Raw genomic sequence first — 16,608 nt, 5'->3', positions numbered from 1 at the left:
TCTCTACTAATAAATAGCTATGATTCATTGTTTTTTTTTTTTTTTAATTATTTGGGACAATATTTTCCAGGACCTGTTTAATCTTTCCCCTCATCAAAAACCTGCTCCTGGGGATCCCTGGGTGGCGCAGTGGTTTGGCGCCTGCCTTTGGCCCAGGGCGCGATCCTGGAGACCCTGGATCGAATCCCACATCAGGCTCCCGGTGCATGGAGCCTGCTTCTCCCTCTGCCTGTGTCTCTGCCTCTCTCTCTCTCTGTGTGTGACTGTCATGAATTAAAAAAAAAAAAAAAAAAAAAAAAAAAAAAAAAAAAAAAAACCCTGCTCCTTGTGGCAACCAGATTTCAGTTGTGGTCAAACTGGCATGATGCCCACAATGGGGTTAATTAATGCTGTGCCCTAGCGTTTTCTCCTTTTCTGTAGAGTTGTGTTAGCATGGGAAAGTCTTCAGATTTTTCTGTGCTTTGTAATGAATAAAATATGTGGGAAATGTGAAGGACTTATGTAAGTGCTTTTGTCTCCGTCTCACTGAAAAGCTTTAATTCTATTCTTTGTAATCCTGGAGATGTCAACTGGCCCCATGCCATCCTTCCTGACTTTATACTTTCCCAGTAGGGACCAAAGACTTCAAAGTCTGTTAGGAGAACATGAAAACTTAGAGGCCCAGGGCTAGTGAACGTTAATATTTTCCCACTGAAGCAGCAGTGATACACAAGGCAGTGTGGTTTCTTCGTCTTCAAGCATAATTTAAAGCCACCCTGCACCAAGATCGCCTTTACTGAATCTATATTCTGAATCCTAATGTTAGATGCCAGAGTTTTCTTATAATATTTCAGTCTACTTTTATATCCCGATTTTTCTGTAATACCAGCTAGTGGACAGAAGCATTAGTTTAACATCTGTTTTGTCATCTTCACAGTGTAAAACACCATATTTTTTGCTTTCCATCGGTTGGTAATCACTACCCTGTCTGGAAGCAGAGCACACTATTTACTTCTCTAGGGCGTGGGTGTGGTGGGAGACAGTTTATAAGAGAAAAAAACTTGTCGCTTAAATGAAAACTGGTCTGTTCTTCATGTGAGTCCGCGGATGAACTCAAATCAGGAAAAAACTGAAAAATAAATGTGGACCTCAATACCACTTGGAGGTGCTTCAATTCAAAATATAAATGATTTAGGACATTTTAGGATAGGGACAAATTCTTCACGGATCGTGCTAAGTCATTAGGAATAATATTTTTCTATGCGAATTAGTTTCTCAAATTTATTCATTACTGCTCAGAACTAGGTAAAAATTCACATCCTTTTAAATATTTCAAGCCTACTGGGTTTCTTTATAAAATTCCTCAACACAGTAGAAGGGTGATTAACATAGATGTATTAACAGTTTTTTTTTAATATCCAAGATAAAATTTATAATTTTATAGTTTCCATTAAAACAGCATATCTAGGTTTTTTCCTTTTTTTTAATTATCAAATTTGTGCTGATTAAGCCAACATTCCCCCTGTCCCTCCTATGACCAAAGATATATTAATAAAATAATTCTCTAAGGTGAGAGGCAGGCCAGATGGCTAGGGAAGCAATTACAGTTAGTTGGCAAACAATGAGATGGGATCCATGATTTTGGACTTGTCAGAAGTAATGCAACAAGCTTGTCTTGCTTTACAGTGTTCTCTCATAAATCCACTTCATTTTCTCTTCGGTGAATTCTGGGGCATCGATGATGGTTATTAATACCATGGGAAGACTCTATTAGGAATCTAGAGGATTATTCATTTAGCCAGGGGTTCTTTCTCTCTCTCTCTCTCTCTCTTTTTTGGTGCCAGGGACCCCTATGGAAGTCTGATTCATGGAGACCTCATTTCAACATATTTTTAAGGGCCTAAAGTTGTATATTTTAGATTTCCAAGGAAATCCATTATACCCCAAATCAATAAATTGTAAAAGTTCTGATTTGCTAATACATGTGTATTTTTTAACACATTAAATAATAAGATCTGACACCGTGTCTAAGAACTATTATGAATTTGAAGCAATATTTAAAGATATCTACAGCTGTCGTACAATAACAAAAATGTGATTTCTGTTGGTAACAGCATCCTAAGTACCGTTAAACCATAATGCAGTTTGTTACTATGGAAAATATGAAGGCTTGATCTAAGTTCTCAGCCCCCTGACTTCCATTTGGTTAAGGACCTTTGAACTAGACCATGAAGTCTGAAACCCAGAATGACTTTGAGGGCTCTTCAAACTCAGGTTAATTTAGAGAAGATCCTGGGCAGTGGGAAGATTGGACACACCATGCTAGGCATTTGAGTTTGACCTTAGAGACACTAGTGTGAGTTTCTTAGGAGGGGGTATCATCAGAATAATAGTCAAGGTAGGTGATTTATTCTTTTTGCTCTGTAGTTTGGGGGCAGAGAATCTAGGGAAGGAGCCATGTCCATTGTGAACAGGTCTTACAGGAGAATTAAGGGACAGATTGGGAAGCTGACCCATGCTCACTCTAAGAGGTATTTATAGTCATCGATTGTGTGACATGCAGGTGACTGGCTGTCCTTACTTAGTCCCAGAGTGAAGTTGGGAAGCCATGTATGGTGATTTGGGAAGGAAAATGAGGTCATACATGATGACAAGGTCACTCTGCTCAAGGGAGTAAGGACAGTTTTTCTAGGAAGAGGGAGGAACCAAAGCATCTCTGATTCCTAAATATTCTTGTCCAGGATAATAAAACACTAACACGATTGGTCTTCTAATTGAGCAATTACTACGTCCCTGTGCAAAATCCTCAGGTTTTTAACAGCTTTATTGGGGTATGAGTCACAACCCATACAATTTACCCTCTAATATGAGCCTGAGTCCACCTTATTTTGTTGTGTGTGGTACGGGGATGGTGGTGGTGGTGGTAGTAGTGGTGGTGGTCGTGATGGTCATGGCGGTGGTGAAGGCTGTATCTTCCTTGCTTGGGCAGTAGCTTTCAACCCAAATCCTCCCACGGCTAACCTGCCCCAGGCTATTTGGATGACAGCTTTTGAGAGAATACATTCAAATGCTCTTTTTCATGCTTTTATAGATGTTTAGAGTATTTTGCACCATAGATAGTTGTTACATTTTTTTTTTCCCTCTGCTTCTTAAAAATGTGAAGGTAGGTAAGTGGTCACCATGTACTCTGGAGAATCCTGGGCCTTGCATAAAGGGGAAGAAATACGTGATGTTACGACAAATGTAGATATTTTAAACTGTCAAATATTCTCCTTGTGAGACATGTACTACTGGATAAAATAAACTACAGTAGTACTTCCATAAGTGGAGTTGGGAGGTGGACCCTTTCAATTGGTGTTTTTCTTACGGGCTGAGAAAAAATGCCTTCTTGGCAATTTTGGGCAATTGCCAAGACAATGGTCTTTCTTGTGAACCAATTGCCTTTTTCGATAGGCAACATGGTTAAAATGAAATCCTAAGGCTTTCCTGCAAGCATGATCACGGTCATCCTGGTCCCCCTCACGAATAATTCAGTCTGGTCACCGGTGAGTATCCGCTGAGCCCTGCCATGTATGCAACCAGGCGTTAAGTGGTTGCCCCTCCATCAGCTGGGGGCTCCCCAATATTTGTGGAAAGTCCACACCAAGCTTTTGCATACGTGTCACACATGAATCTATGAAGCAGGTCGCGAAGGTCCCCATCACAGCCACACAGAAGCCGGGTGCCCAGTGATCACCATGTCTAGAGCTGTGTGAACCCACAAGGCAACTTAGACATGATTTCAAAACCTTTCCTCCTCCGGCCTCCAGCAGTCATACAGAGCTAAACAAAGGTGTCAGAGGAGCTTGGAAAAGGACCTCCTCTCCCACTGAAGCCACATTCACTCACGTGTTGACAGTGATACGTTCCTAGCTGCAAGTGAAATTGGATGAAACACTCTTTAAAAATCTGCAAACTCCCAAGACTTCTATTTCTCACAATTGCTTGATTTAGATAATTCCCCCCGGATGTCCGCTTCTCCGCTCCAGCACCGGCCTGGGCCCATCCAAGCAGGGCATCTTCTCCGCAAGCCCCTCTCCCAAACCCTGCATACCAGAAACCTATGGAGCAGACTAACTTGGGCAGAAGGGGAGGATATTACTTCTGGCAACAAGTAGAAGAATATTGCACAGTAGCCACTTGTTTTCCTGAAATCTGAAGCTTTCCTTACTGGCCCCTTACTTGGCAATGCCCAGCTTCCTGCCCATGTCCCGCCTTGGCTCCTGTATCTCTCTGCTCTTTCCAGATCCTAAATGTGATAAGCCGACCTCCTGGGAGCCTGCTTCAAGCCTTCCTTGAAACTGCCTTTTTTTTTTTTTTTTTTTTTTTTTTTTTTGTCTAAAGGAAATTTTAAGAACAACTCAGTCTATATCTTCCTCTTGCTACAAGCATAATCTAATTACCATAACCCTATAAAATACGATACTATTCTCACAAATCTGTAGTGAGGTCATCGAGACAGAGTTCTTAATCTCTTCAAGATCCCCCAGCCCGTGGGTGCTCCCACCAGGGCCTGGTATTCTCAAGTGTGTCTGGAAAAGGCTGCCACTCCAGCATCCGAGGATATTCTTGTACGTCTTGCTTCGAAATGTTCTGTGCTTCTATTTCAGATGACATCTGCTGGGGAAAATTATCCAGTAAATAGCTTTGTGGCTGCATTCAATCCACTGGCAGTGCAGTTTGCTTAAATATTGCAACCTGGTGTCGACCTTTTTTTTTTTTTTTAGCTTGCAGTTTACATCTGGTGGAGGTTAAATAACAAATAGTGGAAATAAAGATTTTCCCTTTAACTGTAGGGTATGCATGTGCATGGGTTCTAGCAGGTGCTCTCCATGTTGGGGCGCCCCTCCCGTCTGGGGTCGGATGCTGCTTTGTTGTGGGGCCGTGCATCCTAGGGTGGTTGGCGGTCCCTCTGGCTTCTGGCAACTGGGTGCCTGTAGGAAACCTGCCCTCGAGCTGTGGCCACCAGAATTGTTTTCAGAGGTTGCCAAAAATGTCCCCCAATTAAGGACCGCGGTCTTACAGTGAGGTCTCCCAAGCTTATAAATATATATTATAAATATATATATTCATTTATTTATTATATTATTTATTTTTAATATTATATTATTAAATATATATTATTTTAATATTTTAAATATATATTATTTTAATATATTTTAATATATATTTTTAAAATATATATATTTTAAAGATTTTATTTATTTATTCATGAGAGACACAGAGAGAGGCAGAGACATAGGCCAAGGGAGAAGCAGGCTCCCTGCAGGGAGCCCGATGCAGGACTTGATCCCAGGACCCTGGGGTCATGCCTTGAGCTGAAGGCAGACGCTCAACCACTGGAACACCCAAGCGTCCATCCCAAGCTTATATATTAAAGCAAAACAAAAAAAAAAAAACAAAAAAAAAAAACAAAAAAAAAAAAATAAAGCAAAACAAAAACACATTGGGTGCCCACAAGTCTGAGTCAGTTAACGGTGCTTTTGCCATGTCCCTATCTTGAAGGAACAATGGAACTGGCCATTCGCTGTTGAGGCTAATTGAATGTGCTCATGAATTATAGAAATGAGAGAGCAAGCAGGCATTCTATATTGCTGGAATTATGCTTAATAAACTTGACTTAATTAAGACAGATTATCTGTCGCACTCTCGTATGCTCAGGGAACGGTCCCTCTGCTCTCCTCTCCTCCTGTGTGTGTCTGTCCTCTGCCCTAGCTGTTCTCATCACTAGAAATTGAGCTAGAGATTTCTTATCACTATAAATTGAAATTAGTCCGCAGACAGTCACCCAGTGCTTTTTGTACACTTTAGAGTGCTAGGATTTTAAAACACAGTGTGTGCAAGCATTAGAGACGTGGGATGCCCGTGGAATCCTTCGAGAAGCCTCTTCATAGCCCGTAAGCGGTTGACCCATCTGCGATGGTTTCCGTGTGTTCTCTCTTCTTTAAATATCTCCCAGGGCAGAAATGTGCAACGTACGTCGCTCCTTCCACATTCCCATTTTGATGATTCAGGTGATGCTCTAGACCCAAATTGCTTAAATTTCATTGTTTCCTCATATAGGCTTCTTTTGTCAATATGTGTATATGCCCTATGACCTCAGAGATAGAAACAAATGAAATTCAGGCACCTGAATATGCAAGTCATGGTTCTCTCTCTCTCTCTCTCTCTCTGTGTGTGTGTGTGTGTGTGTATGTGTGTGTGTGTGTGTGTGTGTGTGTCTTTCCTTCTCTCTCCATCTCCATAAGTCAGACAGTCAGATTTTTAGTTCTGGACACCTCATTTATGTTTTTGAGTCTCGTTGCCAAGAGTAACTATGACGATTTTATCTCCTATTCACATATATATCGATCTGTTGTAATTTAGTGTAATGAAAAATTGTGTCAAGGGTATTTATAGCAGTCGTGACCAGGAAGGGAATCAGATGTGCCTAATTGAAGCAGAAACAAAGGTCTTCACTCCTAGATCTCCAGCGAGCCTCTTAAACCTCAGACTCTCTTGCATTTCATTTAGGTTAACTGGTATGTTCATGCTCCCTGGAAAAATTCTTGCTCTGACCATGTCAGACAGAGAAAGGTGACTTCTTTGAATGATAAGCTTGGTCTCAACCAAAGTAGTTTAAGAAACTGATGGTTCTAGAAACTATTATAACACAAATTGTTTAGGGAAAAACCCAAACCAAAACAAACCTTCTCTCCAAACCCCCACCCCCACCCCTCAAGAGAAAACTACTAAGCAAAATCTGTAACTGGAAGTGGGTGGCACAGACTTTGGGAGAAAGACATGAAAACAGGGCAGTTTCCCACAGGCTTTCGCTCACTGGCCAAAGAATGGTTTTCAGTCATCCAGATTAACACCTCATCTAAGGAGCAAGGGTTTAGATCCAGAGAGACCTTGACTATTTGGAGTTGAAAGCAATCTTGAAAGGAAAACTGATAAGGCGCTGACCTACTGTCATTCTTTAATTCAAGAGCAAACTCCCGTCTCCTAGGGAGGCTGTCTTTTTCCTTCTTGCTGGCTTTCAAAAGACCCATCTCAAGGGAGTACAGGTTTGAAGGGGATGTCTCAGAATCTAGTCTGTCCCTGGCAGGTGGATGGGTTTACCCTGTAGCCCGTGGCAGCTTTAGCAATTTCTGCTTTCTTCCCCAGATTGAAACCCCTCACATTGAACATGACCCTGTCAGGCAGAGCAGACCTAAGAGTATCCCTAATCCATTAGGAACGCAGAAAAGTAAGGGCTAACGATCCTCATCCCAAGAGGGAACATATATTCTTCTTCTCTCTGTGAGATGATGGATGTTAACAGAGTTTACTGTGGTCATGATTTAGCATTAGATGTTACGAAAGGCCTTATGCTACCCACCTTGAATTAATACTGTGCTCTCTGCCAATTACATCTTTTTAAAACAACAACAAAAATATTTTATTTATTTATTCATGAGAGACCCAGAGAGAGAGGCAGAGACACAGAGAGAGAAGCAGGCTCGATGCAGGGAGCCCGATGTGGACTCGATCCCGAGACCCCGGGATCATGACCTGAGCCAAAGGCAGATGCTCAACCACCAAGCCCCCCAGGTGTCCCTCTCTGCCAATTACATCTTGATAAAACTGAACAAAGGCAAAAGAACAGATCCATAAGCAAACCTTGTCTCCTGGAGGACACACACCTGTGCTGCTGGCAACACAGCTCAACCACCACATGCTGGACGTCCCTGTTGAATCTAGTAACTACAGAAACCCGTTTAAAGAGTTGATAATGTAGAATCTGTGATCTCAAACCTACAAAATCAGGAAGGTGTCGTCCAACAGCTTGGAGGAGGGAGGTGATGGGACCTTTGCTATAACACCTGTCTGCCTATAATGGACAATCAAGTTGTCCTGAATGTTCCAACCAAGGTTATTGGAACTAAGCACAGAGTGCTCCTAATTAGGTTATTGCCAGCCATTCTATTTCAGCCCGCCAGTAATAAATCTCTAAGCTGATTTGCCTTATCATGAAAGTCCTTATGGCACAAAACCACAGGTTAGTGAGAAACCCATAAAGATAAACAAAGCCAGGCGATTCAGGGTCTCCCTGTGAACTCAGTTTCTTTTTATTTATGGGGCCTACTGATTCTTATGAAAGCCAGACAAAACTATGGATACGTTATAATGGATCTCTTAACTCTTAGCATCTCCCAAGGGGGCACTTAACTGTGATGCCAAAAAGCAGGAGGTGGGCTCATTTTTGCTCAAGGTGGCAAGTGTCAGGACTTAGGACTCAGCCCATTCCGTCCCAGATGGGCATTTGGTACCTGAAGTAGAATAAAAATGCATTCAAGGGGGGCACCTGGGCGGCTCAGTTGGTGAAGCGTCTGCCTTAAGCTCAGGTCATGCCCTCAGGGTCCTGGGATGAAGCCCCATGGTGGGCTCCTTCCTCAGTGAGGGGTCTGCTTCTCCCTCTCCCTCCACCACATTGAAGGTAGTATAAAACCTTCAATTATTCATCCTAATTACAGGGATGATAATAGCTGAATGAAGCTATAACCCTGAAATCTTATCTTAGCCAACATCTCTCCTGTAAGCAACTAACACCTTAGCAAAATCCAAATAGAAATGATTTGAATGTTTTGTGTGTGTGTGGTGGAGACGGTGCATGGTAAAAATAATACCAATATAATACCATATTTTTCTAAAGCAAAAATGAATAAAAAGAACAGAAGTGGATATATAGACGGACCACATTCTGGATTGTCATTAGTTTGCCCAAATAACAGTTCTAATAACCTCTAGTCATTGTCAAGTTCAGTTAGGGAAAATGATGGAAAAGTCTAAAACTTTGCTAGGACATTCTGAAAATGTCTTTTTGCTACTCTTGAAGAAAAAAAAAAGTCTTTGATTTGGAATCTACCATATTAGAAAATTAAAGTATTAAGCAGTCATGAATAAATGCTAATCTCTGTGATTTCTTTAAGAGAAATAGAAATTACATTAATCAATGCTGACCTGTAGAAAACTCATCAAAATGCACTTCTGAAGTTAATAGCAAATTAAAATTATATATAAAAAAAAACTCTCCAAGCTGGGTTCTTTCTAAGTTGGTATAAGCCTCTGGCAAAAGCATGCTCTATTTTGAGTCCAAATGGCTTTTTCCCCGATTTGTTTTACCCACGTTATTCCCCTCACCACCAACCTGAGCACACGTAGGCCTACCTCCTTTCTGGGCAACTGAAGTTGATTTAAACCAAACCTCGAAGATAACCAGAGAGTGGAAAAAAGGGTAGAGGAAGAACAGGACTAGGTGAGTCGCTTCAGGACGGCCCTGGTGTCCAACTAGGGGCCTTAAAAGGTGCAAGGACATCGATGAGGTGGGAAGAGGGAACCGGTGCATGCAGTAGGCCCGTGACGGTCTTATTCTTCGTGTTCGTAAGTTTACTACATGTTTTGTACTTGGAAATCATTTGTGAAGTATAATCACTTCTAGTTTTGTGAAGTATAATCACTTCTCAAGGTTGCTGTGTGGGGCAGCGAAGGAGCTTGACCATATTCAAACTTCGCATCAATAACTTGCATTACTGGGCTCTTGGAAATCAGAACACTTTCCCGCGTCTCTGAAAGAGCTCTCTAATTAATGCCATGTCTGTACCCAACTTGTTTTTAGCACCCAGTTGATCCTGCCTCCCTGAATTACTTACTCCACCCACACGGCAGGTATGAGGAAAGAGGAAAAGTGATCGTGCTGCGATTCAGAGTAACATTTTTCAAACACTGTGCTTCTGTTTACCAGTTAGATAATTCTGTCCAACAAGTGTTTTCTGGACCATTCTCATCTATCATAGGCGCTCAGATTCTTACCTTCCTTGGCTATTGTGAATATACTGAATCTGTTGTACCTGACTTAACCTGGAAAAGGTGTTTTACATCCAAATTTCTATTTCTCGAATACAATCTGTTCTAGTAAATCTCTTCTTAATTTTTTTTTGCTACTTTAATTAATATGGACTATATCCCTCTGTTACCAACATTAATTACTCATATGTAGGAGTATTTATCATACATATGCTTATTTATTCCTATCTTTACATATATACACATGTATAATTATTCATACGGTTTAAAAAATGAGTTTGACATGAACAGATTAGGCAAATATGAAATAAGACCAGGGAAATGAGTTGGAGCTGGAAATGTATTCGTGCACACATCTCCTGCCCCAAAGTCTTTTTTTTTTTTTTTAAGATTTTATTTATTTATTCATGAGAGAGAGAGAGAGAGAGAGAGGCAGAGACATAGGCAGAGGGAGAAGCAGGATCCATGCAGGGAGCCCGATGCGGGACTCGATCCTGGGTCTCCAGGATCATGCCCTGGGCTGTGAAGGCAGGTGCTCAACCGCTGAGCCACCCAGGTGCCCCTGCCCCAAAGTCTTTTAGAGCTTTCTAGAGATTGTATCTCGAAGGAAATATGATCAATTATAAGACTAGCTCTCAGGTGAAGTCTATCAGTGCTATAAGAGCATTGTTTTTCAGAGCATCAGGCCCAAGTACGGTGGTCATTGTGGTGTAGGGACAGTTACAACTTCCCAGAGTGGGGAATATCTGGATTTTATTAATTAGCTTTGGTGTGACGGGTCCACAGATATCCTTCAAGAAGCCACTGAGCTAAAATAAGAATCCTATGTTTCTTATCTTTTGTTAGTTGAGAAGCCCTAATTGTCAAACTGTCCAGTAGGATTCTTTTTAAAAAAAAAGATTTTATTTATTTATTTGAGAGAGAGAAAGACGAGCAGGGGAAGAGGAAAAGAGAGAATCAGACTCTCCGCTGAGCAGGGACTTTGATCCTAGGACCCTAAGATCATGACCTGAGCTGAAGGGAAATGCTCAACTGACTGAATCCCCCATATGCCCCAGCAAGGTTCTTAGTACTGTTCTTGCTCCTATGGGTCCCTTTCCACCAAAGACTTCTAGCTAGGGACCCAAAGGGACTGGGAGGCAGACTTGTACAAAATCAGTTATGTATGGAAGCTCTTTGGGCATTAATCATTTTGCTCTCACTTCTTTTAATATAATTGAAGCTAGAGCTTTAAGTCAAGACTGGAAAGTGGTTACGTTGCCATTCGTGGGAGTCTCCACCATAAGATGAGACTTGCTGAAGCAATGCCATGTCCAGTGTTGGCTGCGTGTGGCCAGGTGAGGGAGAGGACAGAGAGAGTGCATTCTGTGACTTCCTGAATTTCCATTTTCTTCTTTGGGTTTAATATTGATTTGAGCCTCAAAGCTCTCAAACATGCACACCCTCTCCCCTCCCCCATAGAGAACCTGAAACAAATACTTTTTTTCCATTAAAAAAAAAGAAAAACTACAAATCTACCAACTTACATAGACTTGATTGGTTTCTGTAACAGACAATAGAAGAATGTATTTCAGTATGATCTAGTAAGCTCTCCCACCTTTTAGATAAGAGATAAATGAAAGTAACACCCGTAATTAGAGCTAGTATTTACTGATCATTTGCTATATGCTGGACATTGTGCTCAGCATTGCCCCTGCTTTAATTGTTTCATTTTATCAACCACCCGATGATATAGTGCTTTCCTTTTACCAACTTTATTAATGAAGAAACCAGGGCATGGAGAAATTAGTGACACCCCCCCCCCCCCCCCCGCTGCAAGATCGCAAGGCTCGTAAGAAACAGATAAGAGAACCAGGATTTAATTCCTGGTCTGACTTTTAATGACACATAAATCTCCTAACCCCATTAGCTCCCAAGCCTATTTCTCATTCTTAAGCAGCAGATGAAATTCGTAAGGGGACAGGCTCACCATTGAAAGGGAAAGGGCTACATGCCACAGGGATGAGGGACATCTGAGGTTTAGGAAAATATAGATTTACTTGGCTGGTATCCCAAGAAAGAGTCTTCTTTTCTGCCGTTGAGAAGGAAGTCATGACCAAGCTAGGCTAAATTTTGAGTGGCCAGACCCACCTTAGAAAATACATCAAAACTTTCAGAATCGTTGGATCTGTTCATTCCTGGGTAACTTCATCACGCACAGAGGAGGTGCACACACACAGTTCAAGAGTAGTGAATAGATCTTGTGTGAAATTTTATCCTAATTACTCTGAAATTCTCTCTCCCCTGTTACCATTTACATGAAATGGTGTTCAGGGTAGAAAGAACAATGTTCTCTGAAAGGCTGATGTCTCATGACTGGTAGGTACGTGGATTACACTTTCCCAAAAAGTTCTTTGATACTGCAGGTTTTATCTCAATAGAGATAAATAGAGATAAATACCTTAAATAGGTATTTAAAGAACTCAACACATACATGGACCCTATGATTTTACAAATCTTATTGCTTATTGATACTGGGGGTTGATTTCTTCAGTTTATTTTTTTTAAGTGGGAGTGTGTTTAAAGCCCAAACTCTAAAAAGTTAAGTATTATAGTAAACACGTAGATACAGGAACAATCATAAAGCCGATGCCTGTAGGTCTGAAGTTTAGAGAAAACTTGGTAGCATTAGCTCATCTCATTCTTTCACTAGCTCATGCCAAGCGGAAGGCTCTTCTGTAGACTCTGGATAAGAAACTTGGAAGAATAATAAAGTGTGGGGGAGTGTTAATCTGGAATGGATTGTGTTGCCCATTTTATATTCAATCCCCCACCCCACTCTGTTGTGTGAGGTGATAGTATAAAGCTGCACCTTTTTTTGAAAACCTACTACTTTCGTTTCCCTCACGGATCGCATCTGCCTTCCTTACAGGAACCAATGTCCAGCCACAGTCCGTGTCCTTGGCTCCTTCCTTCCTTAGCATTTCATTTCCTAAGTCCTTTGTGGAACATAAATGGTCCTAATACCTCTTTTTCCACCCCCATAACCCTCCTAGTTTGTTTATCCTTACAGTGTTGCTGGTCTAGGAAGCATATAAAACAGTTTTGGCCAAGTCAGATAAGATGCTTAAAAATAAAAGATACGATGAGCTGCAATTAAACAGTGCCCAAGGGTCAAAGCAATCTCCCTTCCCATAATAGCTGTGCTTTACTCCAATGAGAATCCCCACGTGTGAAGTGTGCCGTAGAAGATAGCACGCGCTTACTCAGGTTTTCGCTCAGATTCAGAAAATGACATGAAAATCGGAATTACCATACTTTTCTAATATTGTATTTGGAAAAACACACGTTTACCTTGTTGTCTTTTTCTGGGGCTTGCTTTCAGTCTTACACCAGATTAGTTTAAAGAAGGGTGGGATTTCTTAATGCGATTTATTGCATTTCTTGCATTGCATCTGGGTGAAGGCTTGTTGTCCACTGGTAATTCCTTTGCAGTTTTAAAGATGAGCCTCGTACTCCTCGTTGCATATTGAAAATGCAACAAATGGAGCCGTGCAAGAGGATTAAAATGATGTTGTCTCTTCCTTTCAGACGGTAAGGTTGAAGTCACGAAAGAAGGTGTGAAGCTGTGTACCATGGGGCCAGGAAAAGTGTTCGGGGAGTTGGCGATTCTTTACAACTGTACCCGGACGGCGACCGTCAAGAGTAAGACTGTTTGCTTTTTTTGCAAATACTTTCAATGTCTTTTTCCCTAGACCTTTGCGATAATGATTAACGTGCCTCTTGATTTAGTCTTTGTAATTTTGCGAATCTGTATTTCAAGGCTCACCTTGCCATACGGTCGATCTGTGTGTTTGCTCTCCCAAGGGAGGATCAACAATCTGTTCCGCGTAACTTGTATCTTATCACTGACTTATGGAAGGTACTCTTTTCACCTGGAATTCTTACCGAGGAAGCCTTAACAGAATGTCACAACTCTCTAAATCAAACAGAAGTAAGACCTTTCCTCTCTCTGCTTTTAAAGCTTCACACTAATACTTAAGGAATTTTTACGTATCTGCCTATTTTGGGTTACATTCCCCCATAAATTCCACTTGTTCATTCAGTGGTTTAGAAAAAAATTTAAAGGAGAAATGTCCTTCATCTCGTTCAAACATCAGCAAGCGAGACATATCCTGAATTCTAAAGTCGTGTCTGAGTCTATATTCTTGTCTTCAGCTGCTCATCAAGCTGTATATTATAGTATTTTTCTTTTCTACTGATTGGCTTATTTTAAATCGGGGCAATAAAGCAGCTTGTTTCCCTAATTTTACATATATGTGTATATATGATTTCTCTAGCAACTTTCATTACTCGGTAGAAACAGCTGCAGTAGTTGGGAGGGTGGGGGAAAGGGTGGATGGAACGAGTGTGTAATGAACAGAGCCTAACGCAAAAGCCAACACTGGAAGGTCCGTTGCATCTTTAGGCAGATGTATGTTATGTTGGAAATGTCCTGACCAGAGAATCCTGTGGATGATTGCAATCATGCATCACTTTGATTAGGTTTGGTTATTTTAAAAAAAGAAAAAGAAAAAAATGGAGAATGACAGATCATCCATTAGTTTAGCTGGATGCCATTTATATATTGGGGTTCCTTTTCCTCAGAAGTGTGGCATGTGGGTAACAGTATGACACTGAATCTTGGATTATTAGGAACTCAGAAGGCACAGCCGCCCAGAATCCCAGAAACTCTCCTGCATGTCCTGTTAGCGAATCACCTTTTTATTCATTGAATTCGCTAAGACCTCAGTTGCAGTTGGGGCCCTTATAGGATGAGTCCTTCTTGACATTTGATTCTTCATCTTTGAAAGCACAAAACTCCTTTGATTGATCGGCACCGCCAGGTTTTTATTTTATGTGATCATTTAATTACATGACTCAAAGAATCATGGAGCCCAGTGAAGCATAACAGAATCTGCCACAATTTTAACTAGCTTAAAAAGTACCTTAAGCAGAAAAAAAGAGTAGTCATGATGACACTATTAAGTGAAACGGATTAGACAACCATGCCACATTTTTATGAGAAATACATTCCTTGTAGGTCAAAAGGCCGGAAGGACACATTTTGATTAGAACAGGCCTTCTCAGAATTGTGAGTGGTGAATTGGGAATATCTTAAAATATTTCAGCCTTGTGTACTGCTCATTTAATTCTAATGAAAACCACAATTCCAAAAAGGTCAACAATTGGTAATAACATGTGCTTAATCTTTTGAAACTTTGAATTATTAAAGAAATACTTCGGATAGATTAAATAATGTATTTAGATGAATTTTACAGCAAAGGTTGTTTTTTTTTTTTTTTTCCTAAGATGATTGCTTTGCTTTGTAAAAGTGTATTAGGTTCCTATTAAATGGTGCTCATCTGCAGTAGCCTCTATTGTACTCAGGTTTCATGAATTTAAATATACACTTTTGAATCAGATTCAGTGGGAAGGAAGTAGGTGTCAAATGCAAATTATAATCCTAACTATTTGGGGCTGTGGGGAGAACATGTACATCAAAGAAAATGAGTAATGGAGCATGGTCTTTAACAGACACAGAGAAGGCGCACATGCACACGTGTGTGTGTGTGTGTGTGTGTGTGTGTGTGTGTGTTTCTTCATGGTCACTTAACATGTGGAGGTGTGTTAAGAAAAGGGCCTACAGTTGATGGAGTGCAGATCTTCTCTGCATTGAGAGGTGCAAAGATTTGTGCATGAGTAAGGAACAATACCTACCACCAAGATTCTCTGAAATTCGTGTAAAGAACTATAAGGCGTGAATAATGACTATTTCTTGTTGAGGACCTTTTGTCCCGTCTCTTACACCATCCAGAGAGATTATACTTGTGACCATGGTCTTTAAATACCACTTTAAATTTATGTGTATTTATTTATTTTTTATTTATTTTAAAGATTTTTATTTATTTATTCATGAGAGACACACAGAGAGAGGCAGAGACACAGGCAGAGGGAGAAGCAGGCTCCATGCAGGGAGCCCAATGCGGGACTCAATCCTGGGACCCCAGGATCACACCGTGGGCCGAAGGCAGATGCTCAACCGCTGAATCACCCAGAGACCCCCTAAATTTATGTTTAAATTAGACTTTCAAGCTGATCACTTTATAATTCTGGTTAGGTTCCATCACGGACGCTACTTTTACCAAATGACCACAGAATGTAACCCGCCCCACCCCCGCCTTCGCCCGCCCCATGCCATCTTACTCATTATGTGTGCTATTTCAAAATGTCCATACTTGGCTCTTTAGATCCAGTCATTTCTCAGGATTCAGGATTTTGCTGACCCTTGTCCATTTCTTCCTAAGCATCATTTTGCCAGGAATGACCATGTAGAGTGACTTTCGAAATGGATTCACCCACTTGCGTGTGAGTCTCAAGTCCGAGGAGACCGCCCATCTACTCAATAGCTTGTCTCTTGGTGCCTCTTTCTTCCTCACTTAGATGGGTCGTGACCCCCTTTCTCTCAACACCACCGCCTTTATTCCATGATGCCTTTCTCCTTCCTTTCTCCCTCATCAGCCTGAAAGCTGCCTAGCATTGTAATGCATTTTTAATCTCACAGTGGTAACTAAATCCTGGGTGACATTCAGGAGCTCCTCAATGTACATGAGTCATTTCTTGTTCAAAAGAGCACTTTTTTGAAGTTTTATCAGGCCATGAATAAATAAATCCCAGTGACTTCCTGCTAACAAAGATGATTCTATTACCTGTGGGTGGATTTATTTATTTATTTATTTATTT

At 41.0% G+C, this 16,608-nt stretch overlaps 1 protein-coding gene across 2 annotated transcripts in view; it reads left to right on the top strand.

Annotated features, from left to right (window-relative positions):
- Positions 1-16,608, top strand: part of PRKG1 (protein kinase cGMP-dependent 1) — a 1,197,769-nt gene that overhangs the window by 421,705 nt on the left and 759,456 nt on the right. For both annotated transcript variants that reach the window (XM_041728585.1, XM_041728584.1), the window contains exon 3: positions 13,417-13,530. In XM_041728585.1, coding sequence (XP_041584519.1) covers positions 13,417-13,530 — 114 coding nt within the window. The remainder of the gene's footprint in view (positions 1-13,416; positions 13,531-16,608) is intronic.

The sequence above is a fragment of the Vulpes lagopus genome, chromosome 14, assembly GCF_018345385.1.
Source record: "Vulpes lagopus strain Blue_001 chromosome 14, ASM1834538v1, whole genome shotgun sequence".
Lineage (NCBI taxonomy): Eukaryota > Metazoa > Chordata > Mammalia > Carnivora > Canidae > Vulpes > Vulpes lagopus.
This window is presented reverse-complemented; position numbering and strand designations above follow the sequence as displayed.